General features: G+C 38.2%; 1 protein-coding gene across 2 annotated transcripts; it reads right to left on the reverse strand.

The window, feature by feature from the left end:
- Window positions 1-2,312: 2,312 nt before the first annotated feature.
- On the reverse strand, window positions 2,313-20,222 carry LOC125169810 (killer cell lectin-like receptor 2). 2 transcript variants are annotated; one of them, XM_047865556.1, is made up of 8 exons: window positions 20,176-20,222; window positions 14,544-14,645; window positions 12,800-12,916; window positions 11,141-11,230; window positions 9,772-9,978; window positions 7,729-7,871; window positions 5,236-5,342; window positions 2,313-2,580 (listed from the first exon to the last, which is right to left on the reverse strand). In XM_047865556.1, the coding sequence occupies exons 2-8, from the start codon at window positions 14,638-14,640 to the stop codon at window positions 2,421-2,423; spliced, it is 921 nt and encodes a 306-aa protein (XP_047721512.1). In that variant the 5' UTR covers window positions 14,641-14,645; window positions 20,176-20,222; the 3' UTR covers window positions 2,313-2,420. The 2 variants fall into 2 exon arrangements, with proteins under 2 accessions (XP_047721512.1, XP_047721513.1); XM_047865557.1 differs by lacking the exon at window positions 20,176-20,222 and adding an exon at window positions 14,071-14,107 and having other exon boundaries at window positions 14,544-14,616.
- Window positions 20,223-27,615: the final 7,393 nt, after the last annotated feature.

Raw genomic sequence — 27,615 nt, forward strand, 5'->3', positions numbered from 1 at the left:
CATATGTTGCTACTGGGAAAGTAAAATGTTGCAACCACTGGAAAACAAACTAGAAGTTTCTTATGAAATTAAACATGCACTTACCATAGGACTCAAATATCAAACTCCTAGGTATTTAATAATTTAAAAAAATGATCTCAAAATTGGGGTGCCTGGGTGGCTCAGTTGGTTGAGCGTCTGACTTCAGCTCAGGTCATGATCTCATGGTTTGTGAGTTCGAGCCCCACATCGGGCTCTGTGCTGACAGCTCAGAGACTGGAGCCTGCTTCAGAATCTGTGTCTCCCTCTCTCTCCCTGCTCACACTCTGTCTCTGTCTCTGTCCCAAAAATAAACAAACACTTAAAATTTTTTTAAAAATCTCAAAATAAATAAATGAACTTAAAAGGGGGGAGGAGGGCACCTGGGTGGCTCAGTAGATTGAACGTCAGACTGTTCATTTCAGATCAGGTCATAATCTCATGGTTCATGAGATGGAGCCCTACCTCAGACTCTGTGCTGTAAGCACAGCTTAGGATGCTCTCTCTCCTCTCTCTGCCTCCCTCCCACTAGTACGTGCAGATGCTCTCTCTCTCTTTCTCTCTCTCTCTCTCTCTCAAAATGAATTAAAAAACTTAAAAAAAAAAATGAAAACACATGTCCACACAGAAACTTATACAAAAGTATTCATGACAGGTTTATTCGTAATAGACAAAAATAGGAACTACATCAAATATCCATAGGTGGGTGAATAAACTCTGGTACATTGGTACAATGGAATACTATTCAGAAAAAAAAAAAAGAATGAACTACTGATACATGAAAGAGTACATGATTATGAAATTCTCTCACAGTCAAAACTAATCCTTTAGTGACAGAATGTGTAACTGGTTGTCTGGGAACCAGTGGGTAGTGAGAGGGAAGAAAGGAACTTTTGCAGGTGATAGAAATGTTCAATGTTCTATGTCTTGACCCGATGGTGTTTAAGAGATGTATACATTTGTTAAAAACCCACTGACCTCATGACAAAATGGGTGCGTTTTATTGCATGAAAGGATAACTCAATAAAGCTGTATTTTAAAATGTCAAGGTCAAGGAAAACAAAGAACCCTGAGGAATTCTCCCAGAGTAAAGAAACATCACAACTGGGGCACCTGACAGGGGGGTTCAGTCAGTTAAGCAACTGACTCTTGATTTTGGCTCAGGTCATGATTCCAGGGTTGTGAGATCGTCTTGCATTGGGCTCAGCACTGAGCATGGAGCCTGCTCTCTCTCCCTCTCGCTCTCCCCCTCTCACGCTCTCTCTCTCTCTCTCTCTCTAAAATAAAATGTAAAAAAAAAAAGAAAAACAAAAAGATACATCACAACTAAATGTATCATATGACCCTGAAACGTGCAGGAAAAATGACTATAAATGATATAATCAGGATAGTTGACAAATTTGAATATGGGTTATAGATGAAAACACAGTACTCTGTCAATGCTAAATTTCTTGGTTTTGATAATTTTACTCTGGTTATACAAGACAAAGTACACTTCTAATAAAACATTTAGGAAAGGGACATAATGACCCCGATTTATTATCAAACAGGTGAGCAGGGTGGGGGGAGGGGAGAGAGAGAAGGACTATAAAGTACAGATAGAACAAAATATTAACAAATGGTAAATGTGAAAAGACTATATGAAAGGGCTTTTTTTCATTTTTTTAATGTTTACTTATTTTTGAGAAAGAGAAAGACAGAGTGTGAGCAGGAGAGGGGCAGAGAGAGAGAGAGAGAGAGGGAGATACAGAATCTGAAGCAGGCTCCAGGCTCTGAGCTGTCAGCACAGAGCCTGACGCCGGGCTCAAACTCACAAACCACGAGATCATGACCTGAGCCAAGGTCGGATGCTTAACCAACTCAGCCACCCAGGTGCCCCATGAGAGTTTCTATACTGTTGTTTCAACTATTCAGGAAGTATAAAATTATAGCAAAAGAAAAACATTTTAATGAGAGGTGATTATCTAGATGGGAGAGGGGAGGCTAGATAACTATTTTTTAGTTCTTAATCGTGCCATCCCTCAAAGCCAAGGCTATTTAAATGATTCAACCTATTAATAAGGAAAGACCCAGCCTTTAATAGCCTAAAAGACCCAGCCTATTAATAAGGAAAAGACTAGACTATCAGAGATGTCTAATTGCTTCAGGGAAATAGAAGGAGAGAATTTCTCAGGGCTATTAAAGAGAGGGGAAATTGCTCTCCAAAGACAAAATCTTGCCCTCTTCCTCAAGAAAAGATCAGGTATCTGATTTCTTAAATCATAGTCCAAAAAGAACATTTTCTTCCTTCTCTAACTCATCTCCGTTTCCACAGTAAACTAAGTCCTGCTATCAAAAACATTAGTTTGTAAATAATCACAAATTATCACAGCAACAAACAAAAAAAATTACAAAATTCTATCTCATCTTTTCTTATAATTATTGAAGCAGGGAAAGAAAATATCACCAATTGTCTTCTCACAGATACAATTGTACATCTGAGAGCACTCAGCATTTGTTATTCTTGTTGAAGATAAAAATGCACATTGTCCTCTCCCAGAAATATTCATGAATGCATAGTGCCTGTAGAACAGAAAGCATACACGCTCAGCTGTTTAATTCTGAAGCTGACAATAACATAAATTATAATTTTTTAAGTCCATTGCCTAAATATCTAGAAAATGGAAATATTATAACTTCATCAGTAAAAGATTTTCTTTTGGTCTTAGCCTATTAAACAGAATATCAACCTTTTGATCCCATAATAATCTCTCATTTTATTTTACACTGGGAATTTTTGTTAGAAGGCAAAATTACCTTGCAATATTGCTATGGAGTCACGATACAGTAAGCCTGCTTTCCATCCCTCATATAATTTGTATTTTCTATGTATTTGAATATCCAAATCTCTTACAGAAAGAAAAGAAAGAAAGAAAGAAAGAAAGAAAGAAAGAAAGAAAGAAAGAAAGAAGGAAGGAAGGAAGGAAGATAAATGAAACTATCTTGTGAGGCATGGGCAGAAAGCATAAGATGTATTAAATATATATGGATAAGTAAATCAGTAACCTTGGAGACATGTCAGGTATATATACAGTAAATAGAGCATAGGAAAGGAAGAAAGAACAAAGCAGCACTAAATGTCTCACTCAAAATATACACTATGAACAGAGATACTCAACATCCATGAGGTCTTAAACTCACCTCCCACTGATGACATGCATACTGGCCCTCTGCCTAAAAAACCCAAATAAAATCCATACCTGCTCAGCAGGTTCACTGAAAAGCTGCAGTTGTGGCCGGGCTTACGTGTTCCTGCCTCTCCCCAATAGAGAAAATGTGTATGCTGGCCATAGAACCTTCTGTTTGGTGGGCCCTCTTTGTCAAAACTCAAGTGATGTCCTAGAAACCACACCATTATCAGGAAAGCGGTATGCAGAAGAATCAGGCCATATGAAGATTACTTAAACCAGGATTCGAGTGATCCTTTTACCCGCTGGCACCCTATCCTGAGTTTGACAATTGATCCCATTCCAGCCCACTGTGAAAAGCTATCCCATTTCTTTCCCCTTGCATAGTGCAATTTGTTTTAAATTGATTTGATTAACTGTACAATTTAGGCATCTTAATTTGGCCCATGAGCCTTTCTGTTCTATGCTTCTGAGGTCTTTGCCTAGAAGTGTACTCACTATGACTATATTGAAGTAATCTCCTTCATGACATCTCTTGTAAGTTTGCAGCCCAAAATCACACTACTTGTAGGACCTAAATTTAGAATTAAAAGTGACCCAGATACACCATACCCCAAGGTATCCAAAAACAGCTAATTATTCCTTGAAAAAGCAACCTTCATCTCAGTCCCCAAATAATTTCCACAGCAGCTCAAAAAGAAAAACAAAAATCACTAAACACTACAAAGGAAATGACACCATGAACAAAAGCAAGCAGAAACAATAGAGTAGACCCACAGACTTCAAATGTTAGAATTATCGGATACCAAATATAAACAACTATGTTTGATACCTTTCAAAAGACAGTTTGAAAATATGAGTAACTAGCAAGATTTGAAAACTTAAAACAGAATCCCTAGAAATCAAAAGTGTAACAGTTAAGATTTTTTAAAAGTCATTGAGCAATTTAAAAGAAGATTATAACTAAATATAAACCCAAGCATTTACAAAACACTGCACTTCAAAATAAAACTTTAAGGGTGCCTAGCTGACTCTGTTGGAAAAGTATGCAACCAGGGCCATGAGGTTGAGCCCCAATTGCGTATAGAGATCACTTACTTACTCACTTACTTGCATAAAGAAACAAATTCAAAATAAAACCATAGTGAAGGTATATGTATGCATGTTTGTGTGTATACTAATGTATATTTATGTCTATAAATAATATAACAATATACAGATCATATGATATGATAATATTTCACACGTATCGAAAATATCCTAAGTCAAAAATGCATTTAATACACCTAACCTGCTAGGTTAGCCTAGCATGCCTTAAATATGATCAGAACACCGATGTTAGCCTTTAGTTAGGCAAAACCATCTAACACAAAGCCTATTTTATACTCAAGTGTTGAGTATCTCCAGTGATTTGTTGAATCCGATAGTGAAAGTGAAAACCAGAATGGTTGGATGGGTACAGGATGGTTGTAAGTGTCCGGGTTGGTGATCTTGTGATCACGTGGCTGACTGGGATCACGTGGCTGACTGAGAGCCGCAGCTCCCAGCATCACAAGAGATCATACTGCACATCACCAGCCCAGAAAAAGGTCATATGAAATATTCAAAGTACAAATTCTACTGCATATTGCTTTCACATTATTGTAAAGTAGAAAAATTATAAGTCAAACCATTATAACTCAGGGACCATCTACAAAGGTGTGTCAGATGAATTTGGGGTATCCTCAAAATACTCATCTGTCATTGTGGGAGGGATCACTATAATTCAGTCAGAATGAGGTACTTTATAATTTTGGTTTATTTTGTGTGCCTCATAACACATACGTCTGAGCATGTGCCTAGGATCATAATTTTGTTAATAATCTGCATGACATTTCCCTTCCTTTTTAATTATACTTCCTAAAACATTTTCTTAATCATTCTACTTGTTCTTACCAATGACCTCTGTGGGAAAACTGTGGGAAACAAGACAAGATTCTTTTTAGATACAGATACATCCTGATTCCAACACCAATGTTGGAGTTTGAATGCATTCATTCCAGAGACTTACATCCCCAAAAGTGGGTCACTGTCAATCCATTTCCATTTTCTTTCTCCTCCATTATATGATAATCCAATCCAGTAGTAATTCCAATAAGTTTGGGTTTGAATGAAGGTCTGTAAAGGAAACAAAACATATCATGTGACTAGCTCCCATCGGTTAGATAAATGAAAAAACCAGATAAAGGTCCCAGCTATTTCTATGGCTGGCACTCTGCTATGTTCCATACCATCCTTCATCTCTACTTCCTAGAAAACCCTCTCTTCCTGTCCATCCCTGTGCTTTTATCTTCTGAAGTAATTTTTTATCATAGATTATTTACTTAGTATTAAAAATGGCTGCCAAGGGGTTCCTGGGTGGTTCAGTCAGTTAAGCATCCAACTCTTGATTTCAGTTCAGGTCATGATCTCACTGTCATAAGATTGAGCCCCAAGTTGGGCTCCATGCTGGGCATGGGGCCTGCTTAAGATTCTCTCTCCCTCCCTCCCTCTCTGCTCCTCCCCTGCTCATGCTCTCTCTCTCTCTCTCAAAATTAAAATTAAAATTAAAATTAAAATTAAAATTAAAATTAAATGGAGAACTCCTGGGGTGCATGGGTGGCTCAGTCAAGTCAGTTAAGCATCTGACTGTCGGTTTCAGCTCAAGTCATGATCTTGTGGTTTCATGAGTTCAAGCCCCGCATCAGTCTCCGAGCCTGCTTGGGATTCTCTCTGTCCCTCTCTGCCCCTTCCCCACTCACGCTGTGTCTGTGTCTCTCAAATAAATAAGTAAACTTAAAAATTAAAAAAAAAAAATGGAGCACTCCTTTAAAAAAAATTTTTTTAATAGAATAAAAAACAAAAATGGCTGCCAGTCTCATGAATTATTTAAAACACGAAAAAAATGTAAATTTAAGTATCTAACAATAGACTTGTTAAATAATTTATGACACTATGAAACTACTCAAAATCATGCTCCAGAAAAATATTTAAGGATACTGACAGTGATCATTACATATTCTTAGATGAAGAAAGGAATTTTCAAAACAAATTTATTAAAATAAGAAGTATATATAAGAAGTTGTGCATCAGAGCTGAGAAAGGCTTGCTATAGTTTAGTAGTTAGAAAGGGTGAAGGGAAAAGGGGTAGTATTTGGAAATATTTGCTATGTCAAAAAATGTAATATATCAAAGTGACATATAATGTCTGATCAAATGTGTGAGTGTATTTTTTTTTTTCCTTTTTTTTTTTTTTTTTTTTTTCTGAAATTTATTGACAAATTGGTTTCCATACAACACCCAGTGCTCATCCCAAAAGGTGCCCTCCTCAATACCCATCACCCACCCTCTCCTCCCTCCCACCCCCCATCAACCCTCAGTTTGTTCTCAGTTTTTAACAATGTTCATAGCAGCACTCTCAACAATAGCCAAATTATGGAAAGAGCCTAAATGTCCATCAACTGATGAATGGATAAAGAAATTGTGGTTTATATACACAATGGAATATTACATGGCAATGAGTGTATTTTAAAATATAGGTTTAAATTTAAGTGGGTTTTACTGCAACAAACAAAAATAATTTTATGACTTCATATCATAATTTTTTTTATGTTGTGATTTAAAACATCTATTAGATTTGCATATAAATTTTGTGTTGTTTCTCTAAGTGATAAGTAGACGTTTCAGACTGATCTTTGAAAACATTTCTCAGTAAAAAACATTCTGTGTATGTGGATAGTTTCTATTGGTAATTAATTTAAAAGACAATTTTGATATTGTCACTTTATTTTCTCTTTTTACAATTCATTTTAAAAATATATACATCGATACGATATATTAGAATATTGATCAAATAAATGTTATGTACAGATGCAATGAAAATCACCATTAGGCTAATTCGTAAAACTGTTATCACTTTTACGTTACTCATTATTATCTCCATTTTGCAGCTGGAAAAACTGAGACCCAGACGCTAAGTAATTCACCCAAGGTCACTTAGTTAGAAAGTGGCAGACCTGGATTTTGCCTGATACCAAGCAGTCTGGCTCCTAGATTCCTAATAGTACCTACTGGATCAGATTGCCTCCAGGTTCTTAGTTGCCACCTTAGAAGGATAAATAACCACTGCTTCCAGGCTGCAAATACCAAAGTGTTAAGAGCTCCATTGAAGGAGAGCCATGCTTTTCAGTGAGCTGTTCTGAAGATGCCTTAGAAAAGGAAATGAATGCAAAACTCCAAAGTGAATCTTCAAGGGGGTTTTCCATTTTGGAAATATTAATGGTCATCATGAATAGATAATATAGGAATGCTTAGTAAGTGGCAGCATCATATATGCCCATCAGTAGGCAGGGTTTTCCAGAACCCTTAACCTTCTTAACTACACAACTTGTGCTCACTCAATAGATACAACCCAGAGGATAACTGAAGGTCCCTCTGTCTGAATTGCCACATCCTCATCATCTTGGGTCCAGGGGTAAGAGACCTGGTGCAAGAAAATAAAAGTGAATGTAACAGTCCATGTTACCAGTTCATCTTGATCATTTATCTTCAGAAGAAATGAATTATAGCTTTGGCATGTCTGTTTACATCCCTTCCAGTTTTTATATTCAGGAATAAAATAGTAACACTTTATTCCACAACAGGACCAGTGGCTTTCATAGAGTTTGCCTGCAACATATAAGGTGAAACATCACCTGCTATTCCATTAAGCAGAGCCATATATTTATCAGCCCTCCATAACTAAGTAAAATCTTAGTATCATCAATAATGACAATATTACGTTCATCAAGATTCTGGAATGCAAAGAGATAGCTCTCATATTCCTTGCAGCACTATTCACGACAGCCAAGATATGAAAACAACCTTAAGTGTCCCTCAATGGATGAATGGATAAAGAAAATGCGATATATACAATCAATAGAATACTCTTCAGCCTTTAGAAAAAGGAAATCTTGTATAGGCAACAGCATGGATTAACCTTGAGGATATTATGCTCAATGAAATAAGCCAATCACAGAAGTACAAATACCCCATGATTCCACTTATATGAGATACAAAAAATAGTCAAATTCAGAGAAACAGAAAGTGGAAGGTGGTTTCCAGTGGCTACAGGAGGGGGAAGTAAGGAGTTTTTTGTTCAATGGGTATACAGTTTCAGTTATGCAAGATGATTAAGTTCTAAAGATCTGTGGTACAACAAAATGCCTTTGGTTAACAATACTGAAGTGTGCACTGAAAAACTTGTTAAAAGGGTGAATCTTGTGTGTTCTTACCCACTCCCAAAAAGAGAGACATGAGAAAACTTTTGGAGGTAATGGATATGTCTATTACCCTGATTATGGATGATTTTACAGATATATGCATATGTCCAAACTTGTCAAATGATATACAGTAAATATGTGCAACTTTTGCATGTTAATAATACCTCAAGAAAGCTGTTTTTAAAACAATAAAAGTAAGTTTTTAAACAGATTCTGGGGGCGCCTGGGTGGCTCAGTCGGTTAAGCGTCCGACTTCGGCTCAGGTCATAATCTCATGGTTCGTGGGTTTGAGCCCCGCATCTGGCTCTGTGCTGACAGCTCGGAGCCCGGAGCCTGTTTCGGATTCTGTGTCTCCCTCTCTCTCTGCCCCTCCCCCACTCACGCTCTGTCTCCCTCTGTCTCAAAAATAAATAAACATTAAATAATAATAATAATAAAATTTTTAAAAAAATAAAAAGATTCTGGAATGTCTTCTAAATAAAAGAAACATTCTTTGGGATTTTTTTCTTTTCCTCATATAGTTTATAATGTATCAAATTTTTGAAATAGCATTGATTCTTTAATAACAGAGAAGATAAATTCCTACAACCTACCATATTGAAATGATATTAAATATGCAAAATCTTTGTAAACTCCAAATCCTAAACAAATATTTAATAGTTGTTAATTAACCAGGTCAGTTCATTCCACCATTATACATGATAACAGAGTTTATTATGTGAGATTTAATATTCTTATCTCTTGGATGTTTTTAATGGTATTATCACACCGAGTTGCACAAACATCAACACTTAGGCAAAACTTGCAGGAGCACTGCAGAGAGCATACAGGCCAAATATCTCAACTCAAGGCAGAATGGGAACACACGCACACAATCATCTTTCCAAGAGCATCCAAATGAAAGGCATTATGCCCATTTTAGCCGAAGTACATTTTTACTTATAGCCTCCATATTTCATGTCAGCAACAAAGCGGAGTGCCTAATTTGCCCACAGGTCCAAAATGATCCAAGTTTTCAGGGAAGCTGACACACGATTTTACCTTCTGGGAGCAGTAGAAATGCAGGGCTTGTCATTGAGTTTGGGGGAAATATAGAGCCCTACTAATCCAAATGGCTCCTGGAGTCTCAGTCTCATATTTGATACAGGCAAACCCGAACACTCTTTTACATCTCAGAAGTAGAAATAAAAAGTTGCCTGGTAAACCTAGACCACTAGCATAGATCGCAAACCTGTCTATTTAGCCTCAAACCTTCTGGGAGGGGAAGAAATAAAAGAAAATCATGCAATCTTCCCTTCCCTCCATACCTATATTTTTTCTCTGGCATGTCCTTTCTATAAAATCCTGCTTCATTTTCTGCTGAAGACTTTCATTTTCACGACTGTTACATTCCAAAATCTTATTTGTCAAAAGTTGCTCCTTGAAGTAGCTGTCATTTTGCACAATTTGGTACTCTTGACTCAAATTTCTTATATTTTCCCTCTGCTGATGGTTTTCTTGAATATACTGAAAAACTAAAATTAATAGCATAGATATAATATAAAAGTACTCATATGGCTTAACTGTTAAAATGTAAGACAAAGAAAAGTCTCACTTTGATAACCAACCCATTTCATTACTTTAAATGAGTAATTTGACATTTAGAAAGTAACACCTCAATAAACTAACCATAGAAATGGAACCACCAAATTTCACACTGTTAGTAACCTGAGTGTAGAATAAATAAATAAAATTATGATGGTAACACCTTATAATTCGGTTTTGTTTCTTTTTAAAAGTTAGTGCATCATTTATAAATAGGTAGCAAGGTAAAAATCAGTCAATCAACTTTTAACAACACATCTGAGCATGAAAAACTGTGCTGAGACACATAAGGAAATAGCATCATTGTTATTGGAGGAGATAGAATATCCACAGAAGAAAAGAGAGAAAGATTTAAATATGTACATTTATCTGAGTGTAACATATTAGTAATTTTCTCGAGAAATGTCAAGAAATTCAAATAAAAGATAACAGTTGAATTTAAGGGGCACCTGGGTGGCTCAACTAGTTAAGCATCTGACTCTTTGTTTTGGCCTCAGGTCATGATCTTGCAGTTTCCTGGGTTCAAGACCCATGCGGGGCTCTGCATTGGCAGCTCGGAGCCTGCTTGGGATTCACTCTCTCCCTCTCTCCCTGCCCCTCCCCCACTCACGCTGTCTCTGTCTCTCTCAAAATAAATAAATAAACTAAAAAAACATTTAAAAAGTTGTATTCAAGATCATCTAATGTCCATGTACAGAATCACTCTTTCCACTAAACTATATCTTCATTAAATACTTAAAAAAAATCACAAGAAAGTCATAATTTCTTCTGAACGGCTATTTCTTGAAGAATGTTTAAGAATCACAGTGATCTAAACTCAGAAGTCAGAATATGACTAAGTCCTGTAACTGGAGGAATGTTATCGTGTACTATACACAGTAAGACAACTCACTGAACCACAGAGTCACTGGAATAGGTAAGTAACATGAAAATAGCACTGTGACATGTCTATGGAAAAAATCACCCAGAAAGAGCCACCTGGGACATTCCCTGATGGGAGTCGGGGAACAATTAATGGAGCACAATTAATATTTGCACAATTAGCGTTCCCTGCTATTACTCAGGCTTGAAGGATATATTTCAATTACTCACTCTTTGTCCCCAACACTGCAACTGTCACCGATAGTAGTAAACAGAGGATCCCAAGAATCACTGCAATGAGATGCCAGGGCACTGAAAACTCTTTAAATAAAAAGAAAGATAATTATCAGGGGCAGAGCATGGCTCCTACTAACCTTAGCCTGGGATACCATTTGAAACAAAGAGACAATCTTCCCTAAAATTTTTACAAAAATATATCATACCAATTGATTTAAATTCATAACCTAATAATTACAGTTTTAAAGTCTCAGATTTCTGGGGTGCCTGGGTGGCTCAGTCGGTTGAGCATCTGATTCTTGATTTTGGCTCAGGTCATGATCCCAGTGTCATGGAATCCAGCCCTGTGTCAGGCTCAGCAAGGAGCCTGCTTGAGATTCTCTCTCTTTCTCTCTCTGCCCCTCTCCCCTTTTATGAAAAATAAAAATAAGGTCTCAGACTTCTGACTGATATACACCCACTGTAGAAATATTACACATAAGAACAGTCCAATAGGATTTTAAAAGTACTTCCCTTACTAAATAGAGAGCTGTCCAATGACTATGCTGTGTACTTGAAACTAAGGTACATTGCATGTCAACTATCCCTCAATTTAAAAAAATCTAACCAAGTTTTCAAAAAGAAGCACAGAAGGCAATAGACATAATACATATTTATAAGAATCCACACGGACATTGTATACTCTTTCCTGTGATCCCAACTAATCATGAAGAGGAACAAAAAAGCAGTCAATATTCTTGAGGAATTGGTAGCCAACAATTCTGAAGCTGGAAAGGTGATTGGGATCTATCCTTAAACGAGTTTCTAGAAATAGGGGCGCCTGGGTGGCTCAGTTGGTTGAGCGTCCGACTTCAGCTCAGGTCATGATCTCACAGTTTGTGAGTTCCAGCCCCGCATCGGGCTCTGTGCTGACAGCTCAGGGCCTGGAGCCTGCTTCGGATTCTGTGTCTCCCTCTCTCTACCCCTCTTCTGCTCACATTCTGTCTGTCTCTCTCTCTCAAAAATAAATAAACATTAAAAAAAATTTTTTTTAATTTCTAGAAATCAAATTTCCTTTCTTTTTCATCAATTCTATTTTTCCCTAGACAATATTATATTTAGCCTCCTATTTTTGAGGTCTTTGATCTGAAAACTGTATCTCTGTCACTAAATTAAAACAGTAAAAGTCATTCTCACTTTAGAGCTCATGACAATATTTGAAGGTAGAACAGAAAAGAGAACAGAAAAAAAAATGAATGCTCCTTCTGTTTCTTCATTGCCATTAAGGTTTGGTAAATATTTAAGACACCTAAAACACCTTCTATCTGAATAAAAACATTGTTTCTAACAAATATTGTCATTTTTCAAGCAGTCTCTAAGACCTTTATTTCTCTAGGAAATGCAGTGTTTTCTTGAGACTGTAATCTGTCCTTCACTTTTAATGGCCTCAAAAATTCCTCTTGATCAGAAATTTGAATAAAAACATTTTATTGGCTTTATGAATCTAAAAGAATTCATCAATTTCTCCATCTCACAAACTTAAAAAAAAAAAAAAAAAGACTTGCTCTGCTACCTACGCCATTATCGTTTCCTATCACCATTTGAGAACCTGAAGGACAGACAGGAACTTTTTTTCAAACGTCAAAGTTTGAAAGAGATGCTTAAGACACGTACCTTTGTCATCAGTTTTCCCAGGCCTTTGGGTCCTACCTGGCCTTATTCTATTTTGTGACTCTGAAGGAGACTGAAGAAATCTCAGGGTGGAATAAATCACTTTCTGATCGCTCATCTCTACAGGAAGAAGGGAAACTGTTTTGCATTAAAACCTCACAACAGGATGATTTCTTTCCAAAGAAAAATTACAGTGTCAGTCTATAGAAATATACAAGAAACATACCTAGAGGTGTGTGTGTGTATCTGTATGTATAAGGGGAGGTGTGTTTAACTCCTTCAAGTGCACAAAGCATGTGGACTGAGCCTGATATATATAGGAAAGCGAAAACCTTTCAATATTTCTGTTAAACTCATTTATACTTCTAGTGATTATTGCCATGATTAGAAACACAGAAAGGTGTTTTTTTTTAATCTACTAATACACTGAATAGGCTGATTCATATTCACCCAGCCAATTTAACTCCAAATGTTCAATGTACATATACAAATGTTGGGCAAATTTGAGGCACCATTGTAAATTACTGAGACCGTTTTAAAACTATCAATTCAAAAAACAAAAATTCTGTTTCTGAAGTTCTGAAAAACTATAAGTATCTTGCCTTAAAAAGCCTTAATATACACATTCAGATCTATATATAAATATTACAAAGTTCTTGCATTCTTTTCAGTTATGACATGACTCGACTAGAGTGTTTCCCAAAATACATCCCATAAACCATCTGCAAAAGAATTATTAAGGGTTAACATCACAGATTGCTCAACAATCTGATTCCAGTGCCCCATGCAAGGTGTGTGGAATAAAAATCTCTTAGGGGTGCCTGGGTGGCTCAGTTGGTTGAGCATTCGATTCTTGATTTTGGCTCATGTCATAATCCCAGGTAGCCCCATGTCGGGCTCTGTTTTGAGTATCGAGCCTACTTAAGATTCTCTCCCTCTCTCTCTCTCTCCCTCTCTCTCTCTCTCTCTCTCTCTCTGCCCCACTCCCCCACTTGCACGTGATCTCTCTCTCAAAACAAAAATAAATTAGTTAAAAAATAACGATTAAAAAAATCTCTTAGTTGGAGCCAAGACTCCTGTATTTTTAATCCCAAATGATTCCATGTATATTTGAATTTTAGAAATAATTTTCTAGTGTATGATGTTGCCACAGAAGCCTCTGTGAAAATAAAATTTGTCAATAGGCAGTCATTAGTTAATATCCATAAAGGATTTGATCTAAATTAATATCAATATAACAAGAAATTATTAAATAGTAAACGTCTAAAATTTACCTTGGTTCTTATATTAATCAGTGTGAAGAGATGATATCTAAGGAGCAGAAAACGTGGAAAACAAATTGCACATGTAACTATATCTTTTTTCAATTTTTTAATTAATTTCTAAAATTTTCTAACTTCTTCACATTTTCCCTAATTTCCTAAGGAACAGGAGTGTTTTCACTTATTCAGTCCTTTAAGATGGATAGTATGTAAGTAACTCAACATAAAGCAAAACACGCCGCATATTGAGAAAAAGAAAATAGCTTCCCATGAATGCTGTAGTAGTTTTCACATCCTTTAGAGTTCATGCAGTTCTGATGTGATCATTAGAAAATTCTTTTCTAGCAATCCCGTATCCATGCCAAGCCACTTGTAATAAAATGCCATATCCCCAGCATCTTTTTTCCTGAGAATTTTTTCTTTATAAGTGGGACTAGTAGGATACGCAGATAACAAAGATATGAGAAAGCAAAAGCAAATGTTACCTGTGTCTATGCCAGGCAGTGATGCAGGTGGAGAACACTGATCCAGAAATGCGGTGGAAGAAGCTGGCCTTTCCAATCCTGGATCCCTTGTGTGCATCAGGACTATAAGACAGAAGGCAGAAATGAATTGTCTTTGAATGGTGCTCACACAAAAATTAGTGCCCCTCCTCTTGACCAAAGTGGTGAAAGGAAATTATATCAAAAGGCTGATGTTGAGGTATATCTTCCTCCATTTCAACTAACCAACCACTTCGAACTCTTTGCAAAATAACAGTCAAAATCAATTATTTGAGGACTGAACACATAAATGAACACAGTTTTGTTCTAAATTCTAAGTAACTAAATTCTTTAACTCTTAAATAGCCTGTTAGAAACTTTGTCTTCCATGTTGCTATTTGAAAAAAATGTATTATTTCTTTTCTCCATTTATGTGTACTACAGATAAATGTATTTTAGAAATTGTTTTTACATGTCCATGATTCCGCTACAAAAATTTTGACGTATATTCTTCTAGTTTTTCTATCCACACACTGGGTTTATTATCAAAGTTGGAATCGTTCCATACATGATGTTTTTGATTATTTCCTAATAAATGTTTCCTCATTTAAAAAATATTCATCTACAATGTGATTTTAAAAACCATATATAGTCATTACCCAGACAGATTATATCACAATTTATTCAGGCAATCCCCTACGGTTGGGCATCTGGGTGGTTTCCATGTTTTTTGCTAACATAAAAAATATTTGGCCTTGGGGCGCCTGGGTGGCACAGTTGGTTAAGCGTCCGACTTCAGCCCGGTCACGATCTCGCGGTCCGTGGGTTCGAGCCCCGCGTCAGGCTCTGGGCTGATGGCTCGGAGCCTGGAGCCTGTTTCCAATTCTGTGTCTCCCTCTCTCTCTGCCCCTCCCCCGTTCATGCTTTGTCTCTCTCTGTCCCACAAATAAATAAACGTTGAAAAAAAAATTAAAAAAAAAAAATATTTGGCCTTATTTTTGAATACTGTCTTAGGAAAAATGTTTAAACATAAAATTATGGGATCGATATGTTAAAGAACTTTGATACATATTGCCAAATCCCTTCCAGTGAAGTTGCTCCCATTTGTACATCACTAGTGTGTGAGAAAATGCTCACATTTGATCTTTTGAGAAGAGATACTATTGAAGTATTCCTCCACTCAAGTTTTGTGCGTGAACCTTACTTCGTGAAGATCTTCAACCTTCCAGCTAAAGGAAATTCATCTCTGCAACTGTTTCTATGAGTCAGACCTTACCAGAATACACCCAAATCTCCCTGAAGTTCATTGTCATGTAATACAGTCCTTGTCAGTCTTCTGACATACAGCTCTATGAAACCAACTGACGTTGCCCTTCACATCACATGATTATGGTTAACGTGGGGTGTGGCAGAGAGGAGTGAGGTGGGATGAGAAACAGAAATTGGTTATGCAGAGACAACTCACCCTTATTTCACCCGACTCTGACCAAATTCCTTGCTTATTCTTTTTTTCCCTCACCACGTCGAGCCACAACCAAAGCATTGTCCTTTAGAAGGATCTCTCATTCTTCAGTTTGCTCATGCTGCCCACCTCACTTCCATGCTACTTTACAAACACAGCTACTGACTGTTCTGACCGCTAGGACCACCGTGTCTAGGTTATGTTGCCGGTGTTTGGCCCCACGTCTGTCCCCAAAGCGGTCCTGAATATCTGAATCACCACTTGTCATCACGTGCAGGCACTCAGCTGAAATACCTCCCAGAGACTAATTTAATTCAATAAGACAAAGCAAAGTTGCATGGGTAGGTTCTGGACACTTCAAGAATACATGCTGCTGGACATTTTCTTGTCTTTACCCCACTCCTGGTTCGACTTTGTTCATCTCCAAACAGAGAAAGATCTTAGCCTTCTATCCTAGCACCAAAAATAAATAAATAAATAAATAAACAAACAAAACCAGTTCTGCTGAGAGAACATTGGGAGCAGGGGTGGGAGAAGTATTCATGGTCATCAAAAAGGTGGCAGAGAGAGACACTATCATTTATTGGAGGACCCACTGTACATCCAACCATATCAAAACCTTCCAATGCTGAGAGCTGTTTATTACTGTCTCCATTTTACGAATGAAGAAACTAACGTTAAGAAGTTAATTGACTTGCCGACACCCACGTTCTTGCTAAGTCTTGACCCATGTTTAAAATCAGGCCTGACTGAATACAAAGCACAGACAGAATATGGATTCAGAAGGGCTTGGATTTGCAACAAACCTCATGCTACAAAGCATGAATTCTGGAAGCAGGCAGATGTGGCTTGAAATACCAGCACAGCTTCCCTGTGAGATGTGGGGCAAGTCACTACCCTTCTATAAAACGCCGGGCTCATCATAGTAAGATAGTGAGAATATTTGCCTTCTCAGGTTGTTATGAGAGTTAAGTGAGACCGGGTCTATCAAGTGCCAACCAGACCTGGTAAACACGCAGTAGGCACTCATTACATGTCAAATATTATTATTTGAGGTCCAAGGTTCAAATCCTTTCTAGCTGCAAAAATGTGAACCAGTCACTTGCGATCTTCAAGCCAGTTTCCTCCCATGTTCTATGAGAATATCACTCACTTGATAGACTTGGAAGACTTCAGTGAGATTAGCACTACAGATAGGATTTCTCAGACTTCAAAATAAATAGTCATTTTTTCCCTCTCTCTCCCAAGGTTCTATAAATAGCAGAAAAGCCAGAACTGCGATCCAGAAGTCCTGACAGGCTGAGCTAGTTTCTCTGTCCTAACATGTGAGCTTTGGAGTGTAGACGCTCCGAAGAAAGGAGGTGGGAAGGGGCGGGCAGGCACATTAGTACTGGAAAAACGTGGGCGGCATCCTACTACTGCCCTAGAAAAACCATTCTGTGCCCTCAGATCTAGCTATTTATATTTTCCTGTCCCTGTGGAGACACTAGTAATGCTGAGCCTTTATTCTGTTTTGATTTACATCCTTATAGCTGATGAAAGGGTGGAGAGTTCTCACGATGGAGCCTAGACAGCTGCAGATTACCTTTTTGCACTTCCATACCTGTCTGTCTTCTCTACATAAACTCTGTGACTACCACGTCTGTCTGGTCCGTTATCGTAACTGCAGCACAGACAAGAGATACAATGCCTACATGTGCGCTTGATGAGCAAGGGGGTTCGAGTTAAGAGGAATTGACTATAAAATCTAGATTTTTCCATTTTAGAGAGAAGCCAGTGAGAGGTCTTCTGAATTCACTTTTGCTCAAAAGACACATAATACATAAAACATATGTATATACAAAGCATTTGTTTACTTACTTCCTGGCTGCTTGGCTGCAAAGCCTTTTTCCATTTGGGAAACCACACAACTTACCTCAACCCCTACTGACAATATTCACTTTGTCAGCTAGGAGCTTAGATCACGGCTTCTAGTCATACCTTCCAGCTTTCTGGTCACACTGTCAAACCTCAGCGGCTTATCATTTCACAGCAGCATGCTGTTCCTCCTCTTGAACATGAAGTATGTCTAGCATAAACACTAGCTCCTACAAAAAGATGGTCTTCCTCCCTCTCCTGAGAAGTGGAACTCACCTAGCCAAGATTCCCACCTCCACGGTTGTTAAACTTAATGCCTAAACTTCATGACACTGAGTGACTCCTGGCTCTTGTTGTAAAAACTCAAAAGACTTCATTTGAAGGTTCCTGTTCCCCTAACTAGTACCTCATTTGTCCTTCTTGTCTTTACAATAAAAACTGTTCTAACACTCTAGAGTCAAAATCTTTGATATTGGCCCAATTGCCTTCCAGCAGTCAATCAAACAGTACCCATCCTTCCTCCAATTTCTAAATACCTAAATGAGAAGACCGTCTCAGGAAATAAGTAAGCATGAAAAAATTATGAGAAAAGAAAAAAAAAGGATTTCAGGTTGCTATTTGGGCTCTGTGTCACTAAAGGATAAAGTCCGTTCATGGGTTGAAGGAAAAATAGCTCTGCAAAGTAGTGGCATAATTAAGAAGTTAGATGTTTGAATTGGTGTTCCCTCCACTATATCACACAGTTCAGACTCTAAGCTCACCCTCAAACCATTCATTTACCTTTGTTCTTTATTTTTATTAAATTCTGTGGATTTTCTATTCTAGCTCATTACCATACAATGCTAAGAAGCCAACTATTAAAACTGCCCATAGATGTGTATAGGAGCCTTATTCACAATTGCCAAAACTTGGAAGCAACTGAGAGGTGCTTCACTAGATAAAAGGATAAACCGTGGTCCATCCAAGCAATGGAATATTCAGCGCCAAGAAATGAGCTATCAAGCCATGAAAAGACACGAAGGAAACTTAGTAAGAAATGAACTATCAAGCCATGAAAAGACATAAAGGAAACTCAAATGTGTATTACCAAGTAAAAGAAGTCAATCTGAAAAGGCTACATATTGTCTGATTCCAACTATGACACTATGGAAAAGATAAAACTATGGAGACAATACAAAGAGTAGCAGTTGCCAGGGAATGAGAGTAGGGAGAAATAGAATAGAGCCCAGGGGAATTTTAGGGTGGTGAAAATACTAGCTCTGAGACTAGAATGATGGATATATGGTCATTATACATTTGCCCAAACTCAGAGAACGCACACTGCCAAGAGTGAACCCTAACGTAAACAAACTATGGGTTTTAGGCGGTTATGATGTGTCAGTGGAGACTCATCAAATATAACAAATGTGCCACTCTGCTGAGAGATGCTGATAACAGAGAAGGCTGTGCATGTGTGCAGCTAGAGTATATGGGAAATCTCTGTACCTTCCTCTCATTTGGCTGTGAACCGAAAATTGCTCCCCCCAAAAAAACCTTTAAAAAAAAAATCACAGGGATCGCTGGTTGAACTTACAGCACAACCCATGTTCACAGGTCTCAAACAAAATGGTCTAATGATGGATACACAAAATAATCTCAGCTCTCATTTACATTAAAAATGTCCACATGAATAAACTCAGTCTGACATCGATGAAGTATCCGCATGTACTCTTAACTGTAAGAAGCAGAGATGCAAAACCTAGAAACTCAAAATAAAGAATTCTCGCCGGTCCTTTTTGTGGAGCCATTTATCTATTCCTTGGCTGAACAAAGTTAAAGTGCTCTACTTGGACCATACATGAGAAAATTAGAATCGCAGTGGGACCACATCCAAAAGACACATCCTGTTCCGAGGAATTTGAATATACAGCTCTGTGGCAGAGGTATGTGTGTATGCAAAATTCATGGCAGTTGGAAGGTTTGCACAGTGACAGAAATGAGTCTCTTCCACCCCAGACTAAGTTACAAAGACACATAATCTGAAGGCAGGAAGTACAAAAGACAAGCTCAATCAACTTTTACAAAGCACCTACTCTATGGAAAAGACTGTGCTAGGTGCTGGGTGGTGACACTCCATCCCAAAAACGAACAAAAGGAGGGACGGGGCACAGAACCAATACTTGGGAAATGACTTTGATTATTGTAAGAGGTGTCTTTTTTACGGGGAGAGGGGAAAGGGAACATGTATCTGCTGACCTGAGTGCTATAACAATCTAGTTTCACATAAAATTAGCACACAGTTTAGTTTTTAGTGATCCTTGTCCGCTAGCAACTTACCATCAAGGAGAGCCAGTTCAAACAGGGTGCGTGAAAGCCAGAAACAATACAAAGTATTTATCCTAATGACCTATCCTCCAGTCTTGGTTTGAATATGAGAAACACAGTAGATAGTGGAGACAGAGCATAACAAGTGAGTCAGCGCTAGAGGGAAGTCAGAGAATGAAAACAGAGTTAATACATTAGAGGCTTTTTTTATCTAAGGACTATTTCTCCCAACTCCCTCAATCTTCATCATTTCAGTCAATGTCTTCCTCAGGAGACTCAGAATAAAGATTCTCTCAAGGAGCAACCAAAAATTGTGGCCCTACAGAAGGTTAAAAGAGCAATTTGTTTTTCCCTTCCTCCTGGAGACTGACGTCTAAGTGTAAGAAAATTATAACATGACTTTACATTGCATATCCACCAAGGTCTACAACTTAAGAAGATATGCTTATTTTCGTAAGAGACCAGCAGGTGATGACAGTATAGTCTTGCACCGTGGAGATCAGGAGACGTTCCAGGGCAAACCTGAAGAGGATGGCCATTCGTGTTCATGCGTGTTCATGCAGTGCGAAAGACCAGACGGTACTCCACGGCAAACAGGCTACCAAGACGTGCTTTAGAGCTACACTGTCCAAAGGACAGCCACAAGAGACACTGGCTACCTAAATTTAATCAAGAGGGAGGAGTCAACAAGAGGGATACCAGAACTTCCCCCCTCCCTCAAACTCGGCAGTATTGAGATCACTTGGAATTCTAGGAATCCAGGCTGCAGTCCGACAGAAACCTCTCCAGGAGCTAGAGAAAAGCTTGGCAGTTCAGAGGTGCGTGTTTGTGAATTGGGAGAGACCAATCGGGTGGCTGCGGAGGCAAGGAAGAGGGGGGGTAACCCCGTCGGTGGAGAAACAAAAGGAGCAGAAAGAGGCTATGGAAGTGTAGGATTGTATTTGGACAAGAGAGAAACCTTTCTGGACCACGGTCCAGAAAACAAGAATACAAAGAGAGATGAGAGACAGTTTCTACTTTGCAAGCAGCCCAGGAGTGAAGATCGGAGATTTCAGGGTTGCAGGACTATCTCCGGACCAGAGCCACTGCCTGCGGGCTGCCCTGCGTGCACCTGGTGGGGAGGAGAGCCGGCCCCCCGCTTGGTAATGCTCTGGGGGTGCACTGCAAGAAAGCTGTCCCCTCCATACAGTGCTGTGAGAAGAGGGTTTACTAATGCTTCAAGAACAAAAGACTCTGCAGGCGCCAGCCAGAGGCCCGTTGTCCACCGGGCAGAGTAGTGCTATTCTGGGTCCGTGCAGAGTGGGATCCTTTAAGCCACCGAGTTTTGAATCCCAGTAGAGTGCCCGGGATGCAGGGAGACTGGGGAGCCGGACAAACCTGGTCTGCTCCCGCCCATGCTGCTCAGGGAGCGCTGCCTGAACAGTGTGTTTCGAGACACCTAGTGCAGGGGGAGGACTAGGGTGTCACCATTTTCCTTCCCGTCACCAACACAGTGGGGCTTAAGGGAACGAGATAGCGGCACCCAGTGCAGGGGGCACCCAGTGGCGGCAGGACCCACCAACACCAAACCTCACCCCTCCGAGGCTAGCAATGGCTTTTCTCCAGGAGTGAGATTGACACTCACGGAACCAGTAGGGCCCTCCTCCAGACGAGCACAGCCACGGGGTCCAAGGCACCACCGGACAACTGTCCTGTGGTTTTGTATGTGAGTCTGTTTTTGTTATTGTTGTTGTTGTTGTTTTCTTCTTTCTTTTCTTAATTATTTTTTTTCTTCTTTTTCTTTCTTCTTTTTCCCTGCCTTATCTTTCTGCTCTCCTAATTTTTTTCTTCCTCCCATGGATTCAGACTTACAGTTTCCGATTTGATTTTTAGTCGATTCTTATTATGCATATTTTTTTTTCTTTTCTTTTTCTCTCTCTCTCTCTCTCTCTCTTTTTCTTTCTTGGTCTGGTTGTTTGTGTAATCAGACCTTTTGCCATATTCTTTTTACACCTTTTCTGTATCTCCTTCTTCTTTATTTTCATCTCTTTCTGGATTAAGCCCTATAAATTATTTGATTCTCTGACTGCTCTCTCTATCCACCCTAATCATTTATCTCTTAGTTTGCAATAAGGTTTCTTCCCCCCACCTTGTCCTCCTTTCCAGGGTTGCTTCAATGAAAAATCAAAGCATACCTGGTGGACGGTCCAATATACCACTAGAAGTAGTGAGATACAGCAGCCAAGGCACAACAACGGAGTGCACATAACACACTCCAAAAACATTTCCTGAAGTGCCAGACCCTGGACAGTCCTTTTTAATATAGTAGTACTCACAAGTGCAGGACACATAACAAGCTATTAAAACATGTAAAGGACAGAAAACTAGCCAAAATGATGAAAGGGAAGAATTCTTCTCAACAGAAATTCCAAGAAGAAATGACAGCCAGAGAATTGCTCAAAACAGATAGAAATGACATATCTGATCAAGAATGTAGAATAGTACCCATAAGACTAATAGCTGGGCTTGAAAAAAGCATAGAAGACAGCAGAGAATATACTGCTGCAGAGATCAAGGACCTAAGAAATAGTCACGATGAATTAGGAAATGTTGTAAATGAGATGCAAAATAAACTAGACGCAGTGACAGCAAGGATGGAAGAAGCAGAGGAGAGAATAGGTGAAATAGAAGATAAAATTATGGAAAAGGAAGAAGCTGAGAAAAGGTGAGAAAGGAAATTAATAGACCACAGGGGAGAATCAGAGACCTAAGTGATTCAATGAAACAAAATAATATTCATATCATAGGAGTTCCATAAGAGGAAGAAAGGGGCAGAAGGTTTATTTCACCAAATTATAGCTGAGAACATCCCTAATCTGGGGAAGAAACAGGAATCCAAATCCAGGAGGCACAGAGAACTCCCTTCAGAATCAACAAAAACAGATCAACACCATGACATATCATAGTGAAATTGAGAAAATACAAAGATGGAAATTCTGATAAGCAGCTAGGGACAATCAGACCTTAACCTACAAGGGTAGACACATAAGGGTAGTAGCAGACCTGTCCACTGAAACTTGCAGGCCAGAGGGAGTGGTAGGAAATATTCAGTGTGCTGACTAGGAAAAATATGCAGCCAAAAATCCTTTTTCCAGCAAGGCTGTCATTTAGAATAGAAGGAGAGATAAAGGCTTTCCCAGACAAACAAAAACTGAAGAGTTCATGACCACTAAACCAGCCCTGCAGGACATCCTGAAGGGGACTCTATGAGTGAAAAGCAGCAAAACCTACAAAGGACCAGAGACAACATCACAAGCACAAAACCTACTAACAATGAAACTAAACCCATATCTTTCAATAATCACTCTAAATGTAAATGGACTAAATGCCCCAATCAAAGGACATAGGATATCAGAATGGATAAAAAAACAAGACACATCTCTATGCTTCCTACAAGACACTCATTTTATACCTGAGGACACCTGCAGATTGAATGTGAGGGGATGGACAACTATCACGCTACAGGATGTCAAAAGAAAGCTAGAGTAGGCATACTTATTATCAAACAAACTAGATTTTAAAACAAAGACTATAACAAGAGATGAAGAAGAGCATTATATCATAATTAAGGGGTCTATCCATCAAAAAGAGCTAACAATTATAAATGTTTATGCCCCAAACATAATAACCCCCAAATATACGAATCAAGTAATCATAAACATAAATAAATGTATAGACAACAATATCGTGATTGTAGGGGACTTTAATACTCCACTTACAACAATGGAAAGATCATCTAGGCAGAATATCACTAAGGAAACAATGGCTCTAAATAATACACTGGACCAGATGGACTTAACAGGTATATTCAGATCTTTTCATTGAAAAGAAGCAGAATACACATTCTTCTCGAATGCATGTTGAACATTCTCCAAAAAAGATCACATACTGAGTCACAAAACAACCCTCAGCGAATATAAAAGGACTGAGCCATCCCATGCATATTTTCAGATCACAATGCTTTGAAACTTGAAATCAACCACAAGAAAAAATTTGGAAAGCCTCCAAGTACATGGAGGTTAAAGAAGATCCTACTCAATCAAAAGATGAAGAAGGGCATTATATCATAATTAAGGGGTCTAACATGCACTCCCATGTTTTTACCAGCACTATCAACAATAGCCAAAGTATGGAAAGAGCTCAAATGTCTATCAATGGATGGATGGATAAAGAAGATGTGATATATATGTACAATGGAGTATTACTCGGCAATCAAAAAGAATGAAATCTTGCCATTTGCAACTACGTGGATGGAACCGGAGGGTATTATGCTAAGTGAAATTAGTCAGTCAGAGAAAGACAAAAATCATATGACTTCACTCATATGACAACTTTAAGACAAAACAGATGAACATAAGAGAAGGGAAACAAAAATAATATAAAAACAGGGAGGGAGACAAAATAGAGGAGTCTCAGAAATATGAAGAACAAACTGAGGGTTGCTGGAGGGGTTGTGGGAGGGGGGATGGGCTAAATAGGTAAGGGGTATTAAGGAATCTACTCCTGAAATCATTGTTGCACTATATGCTAACTAATTTGGATGTAAAATTTAAAAAATAAAAAATAATAAAATAATAAAAAATAAAAAAAATAATTAAGGGGTCTAGCCACAAAGAAGACCTAAAAATTATAAACATTTATGCACCAAATGTGAGAGCACCCAAATATATAAATCAATTAATCACATAGAGAAACTCATCGATAGTAATACCATAATAGTAGGAGTCTTCAACACCCACTCACAGCAATGGACAGATCATCTAATCAAAAAATCAACAAGGAAACAAAGACTTTGAATGACATACTGGACCAGATGGAATTAAGATATATTCAGAACATTTCATCCTAAAGCAGCAGAATATACATTCTTCTCCAGTGCACATGGAATGTTCTCCAGAATAGACCACATACTGGGACACAAATCAGCCCTCAGCAAGTACAAAAAGGTCGGGATCATACCATGCATATTTTCAGACCACAACGCTATGAAACTTGAAATCAACCACAAGAAAAAATTTGGAAAGGTAACAAATACTTGGAACCTAAAGAACATCACACTAAAGAATAAATGGGCTAACCAAGAAGTTAAAGAGGAAATTAAAAAGTATATGGAAGCCAATGAAAATGATAACACCACAACCCAAAACCTCTGGGATGCAGCAAAGAAGGTCATAAGAGAAAAGTATTTAGTAATCCAGGCCTTCCTAAAGAAGGAAGAGCTCAGATACACAGCCTAACCTTATGCTTAAAGAGCTGGAAACATAACAGCAAATAAAACCCCAAACCAGCAGAAGACAGGAAATAATAAATATTAGAGCAGAAATTAATGCTATAGAAACCAAAAAAACGTTAGAACAGATCAATGAAACCAGAAGCTTGTTCTTTAAAAGAATTAACAAAATTGATAAACCACTAGCCAGTTTGATCAAAAAGAAAAAGGAATGGACCCAAATAAAGAAAATCAAAAATGAAAGAGGAGAGATCACAACCAACACAACAGAAATAAAAACAATAATAAGAGAATATTATGAACAACTATATGCCAATAAAATGGGTAATCTGGAAGAAATGGACAAAATCCTAGAAACATATATACTACCAAAACTGAAACAGGAAGAAATAGAAAATTTGAACAGACCCATAACCAAAAAAGAAATTGAATTAGTAATTAAAAATTTCCCAAAAAACAAGAGTCCAGAGCCAGATGGCTTTCCAAGGGAATTCTACAAACATTTAAGGAAGAGTTAACACCTATTCTCTTGAAACTGTTCCAAAAAATAGAAATGGGAGGAAAACTTCCAAACTCTTTCTATGAAGCCAGCATTACCTTGATTCCAAAACCAGACAGAGACCCCACTAAAAAGGAGAACTATAGACCAATTTCCCTGATGAACATGGATGCAAAAATCCTCAACAAGATATTAGCCAACCGTATCGAACAATACATTAAAAAAATTATCCACCATGACCAAGTGGGATTTATACTTGGGATGCAGGGCTGGTTCAATATCCACAAAACAATTAACATGATTCATCACATCAATAAAAGAAATGACAAGAACCACATGATCCTCTCAATATATACAGAGAAAGCATTTGACAAAATACAGCATTCTTTCTTGATAAAAAACCCTCAAGAAAGTAGGGATAGAAGGATCATACCTCGAGATCATAAAAGCTATATATGAATGACCCAACGCTAATATCATCCTCAATGGGGAAAAACTGAGAGCTTTCCCCCTAAGGTCAGGAACAAGACAGGGATGTCCACTCTCACCACTGTTATTCAACATAGTATTGGAAGTCGTGGCCTCTGCAATCAGACAACACAAAGAAATAAAAGGCATCAAAATTGGCCAGGAGGAGGTCAAACTTTCACTCTTCGCAGATGACACCAACTAATCTTTGACAAAGCAGGAAAGAATAACCAATGGAGTAAAGACAGTCTCTTCAGCAAGTGGTGCCAGGAAAACTGGACAGCGACATGCAGAAGAATGAACCTGGACCACTTTCTTACACCATACATAAAAACAAACACAAAATGGATGAAAGACCTAAATGTAAGACAGGAAGCCATCAAAATCCTCAAGGAGAAATCAGGCAAAACCTCTCATCATGGCCACAGCAACTTCTTAATCTTACAACAACTTACATCGTCTCTGGAGGCAAGGGAAACAAAAGCAAAAATGAACTACTGGGATCTCATCAAAATAAAAAGCTTCTGCACAGCGAAGGAAATAATCAGTAAAACTAAAAGGCAACCGACAGAATGGGAGAAGATATTTGCAAAGGACATATCAGATAAAGGGTTAGGATCCAAAATCTATAAAGAACTTATCAAACTCAACACCAAAAAAACAAATAGTCCAGTGAAGAAATGGGCAGAAGACAAGAATAAACATTTCTCCAAGGAAGACATCCAAATGGCCAACTGACACATGAAAAAATGCTCAGCATCACCAGGGATGACACATGAAAAAATGCTCAGCATCACCAGCATCATCATCAGGGAAATGCAAATCAAAACCACAATGAGACACCACCTTACACCTGTCAGAATGGCTAACATTAACAACTCAGGCAACAACAGATGTTGGCGAGGATGCGGAGAAAGAGAATCTCTTTTGCACTGCTGGTGGGAATGCAAACTGGTGCAGCCACTCTGGAAAACAGTATGGAGGTTCCTCACAAAACTAAAAATAGAACTACCCTACAACCCAGCAATTGCACTACTAGGCATTTATCCACAGGATACAGGTGTGTTGTTTTCAAAGGGACACACGCACCCCCATGTTTATAGCAGCACTATCAACAGTAGCCAAAGTATGGAAAGAGCCCAAATGTCCATCAATGGGTGAATGGATAGAGAAGATGTGGTATATATATATATATATATATATATATATATATATA

This window comes from Prionailurus viverrinus, chromosome B4, assembly GCF_022837055.1.
Source record: "Prionailurus viverrinus isolate Anna chromosome B4, UM_Priviv_1.0, whole genome shotgun sequence".
Lineage (NCBI taxonomy): Eukaryota > Metazoa > Chordata > Mammalia > Carnivora > Felidae > Prionailurus > Prionailurus viverrinus.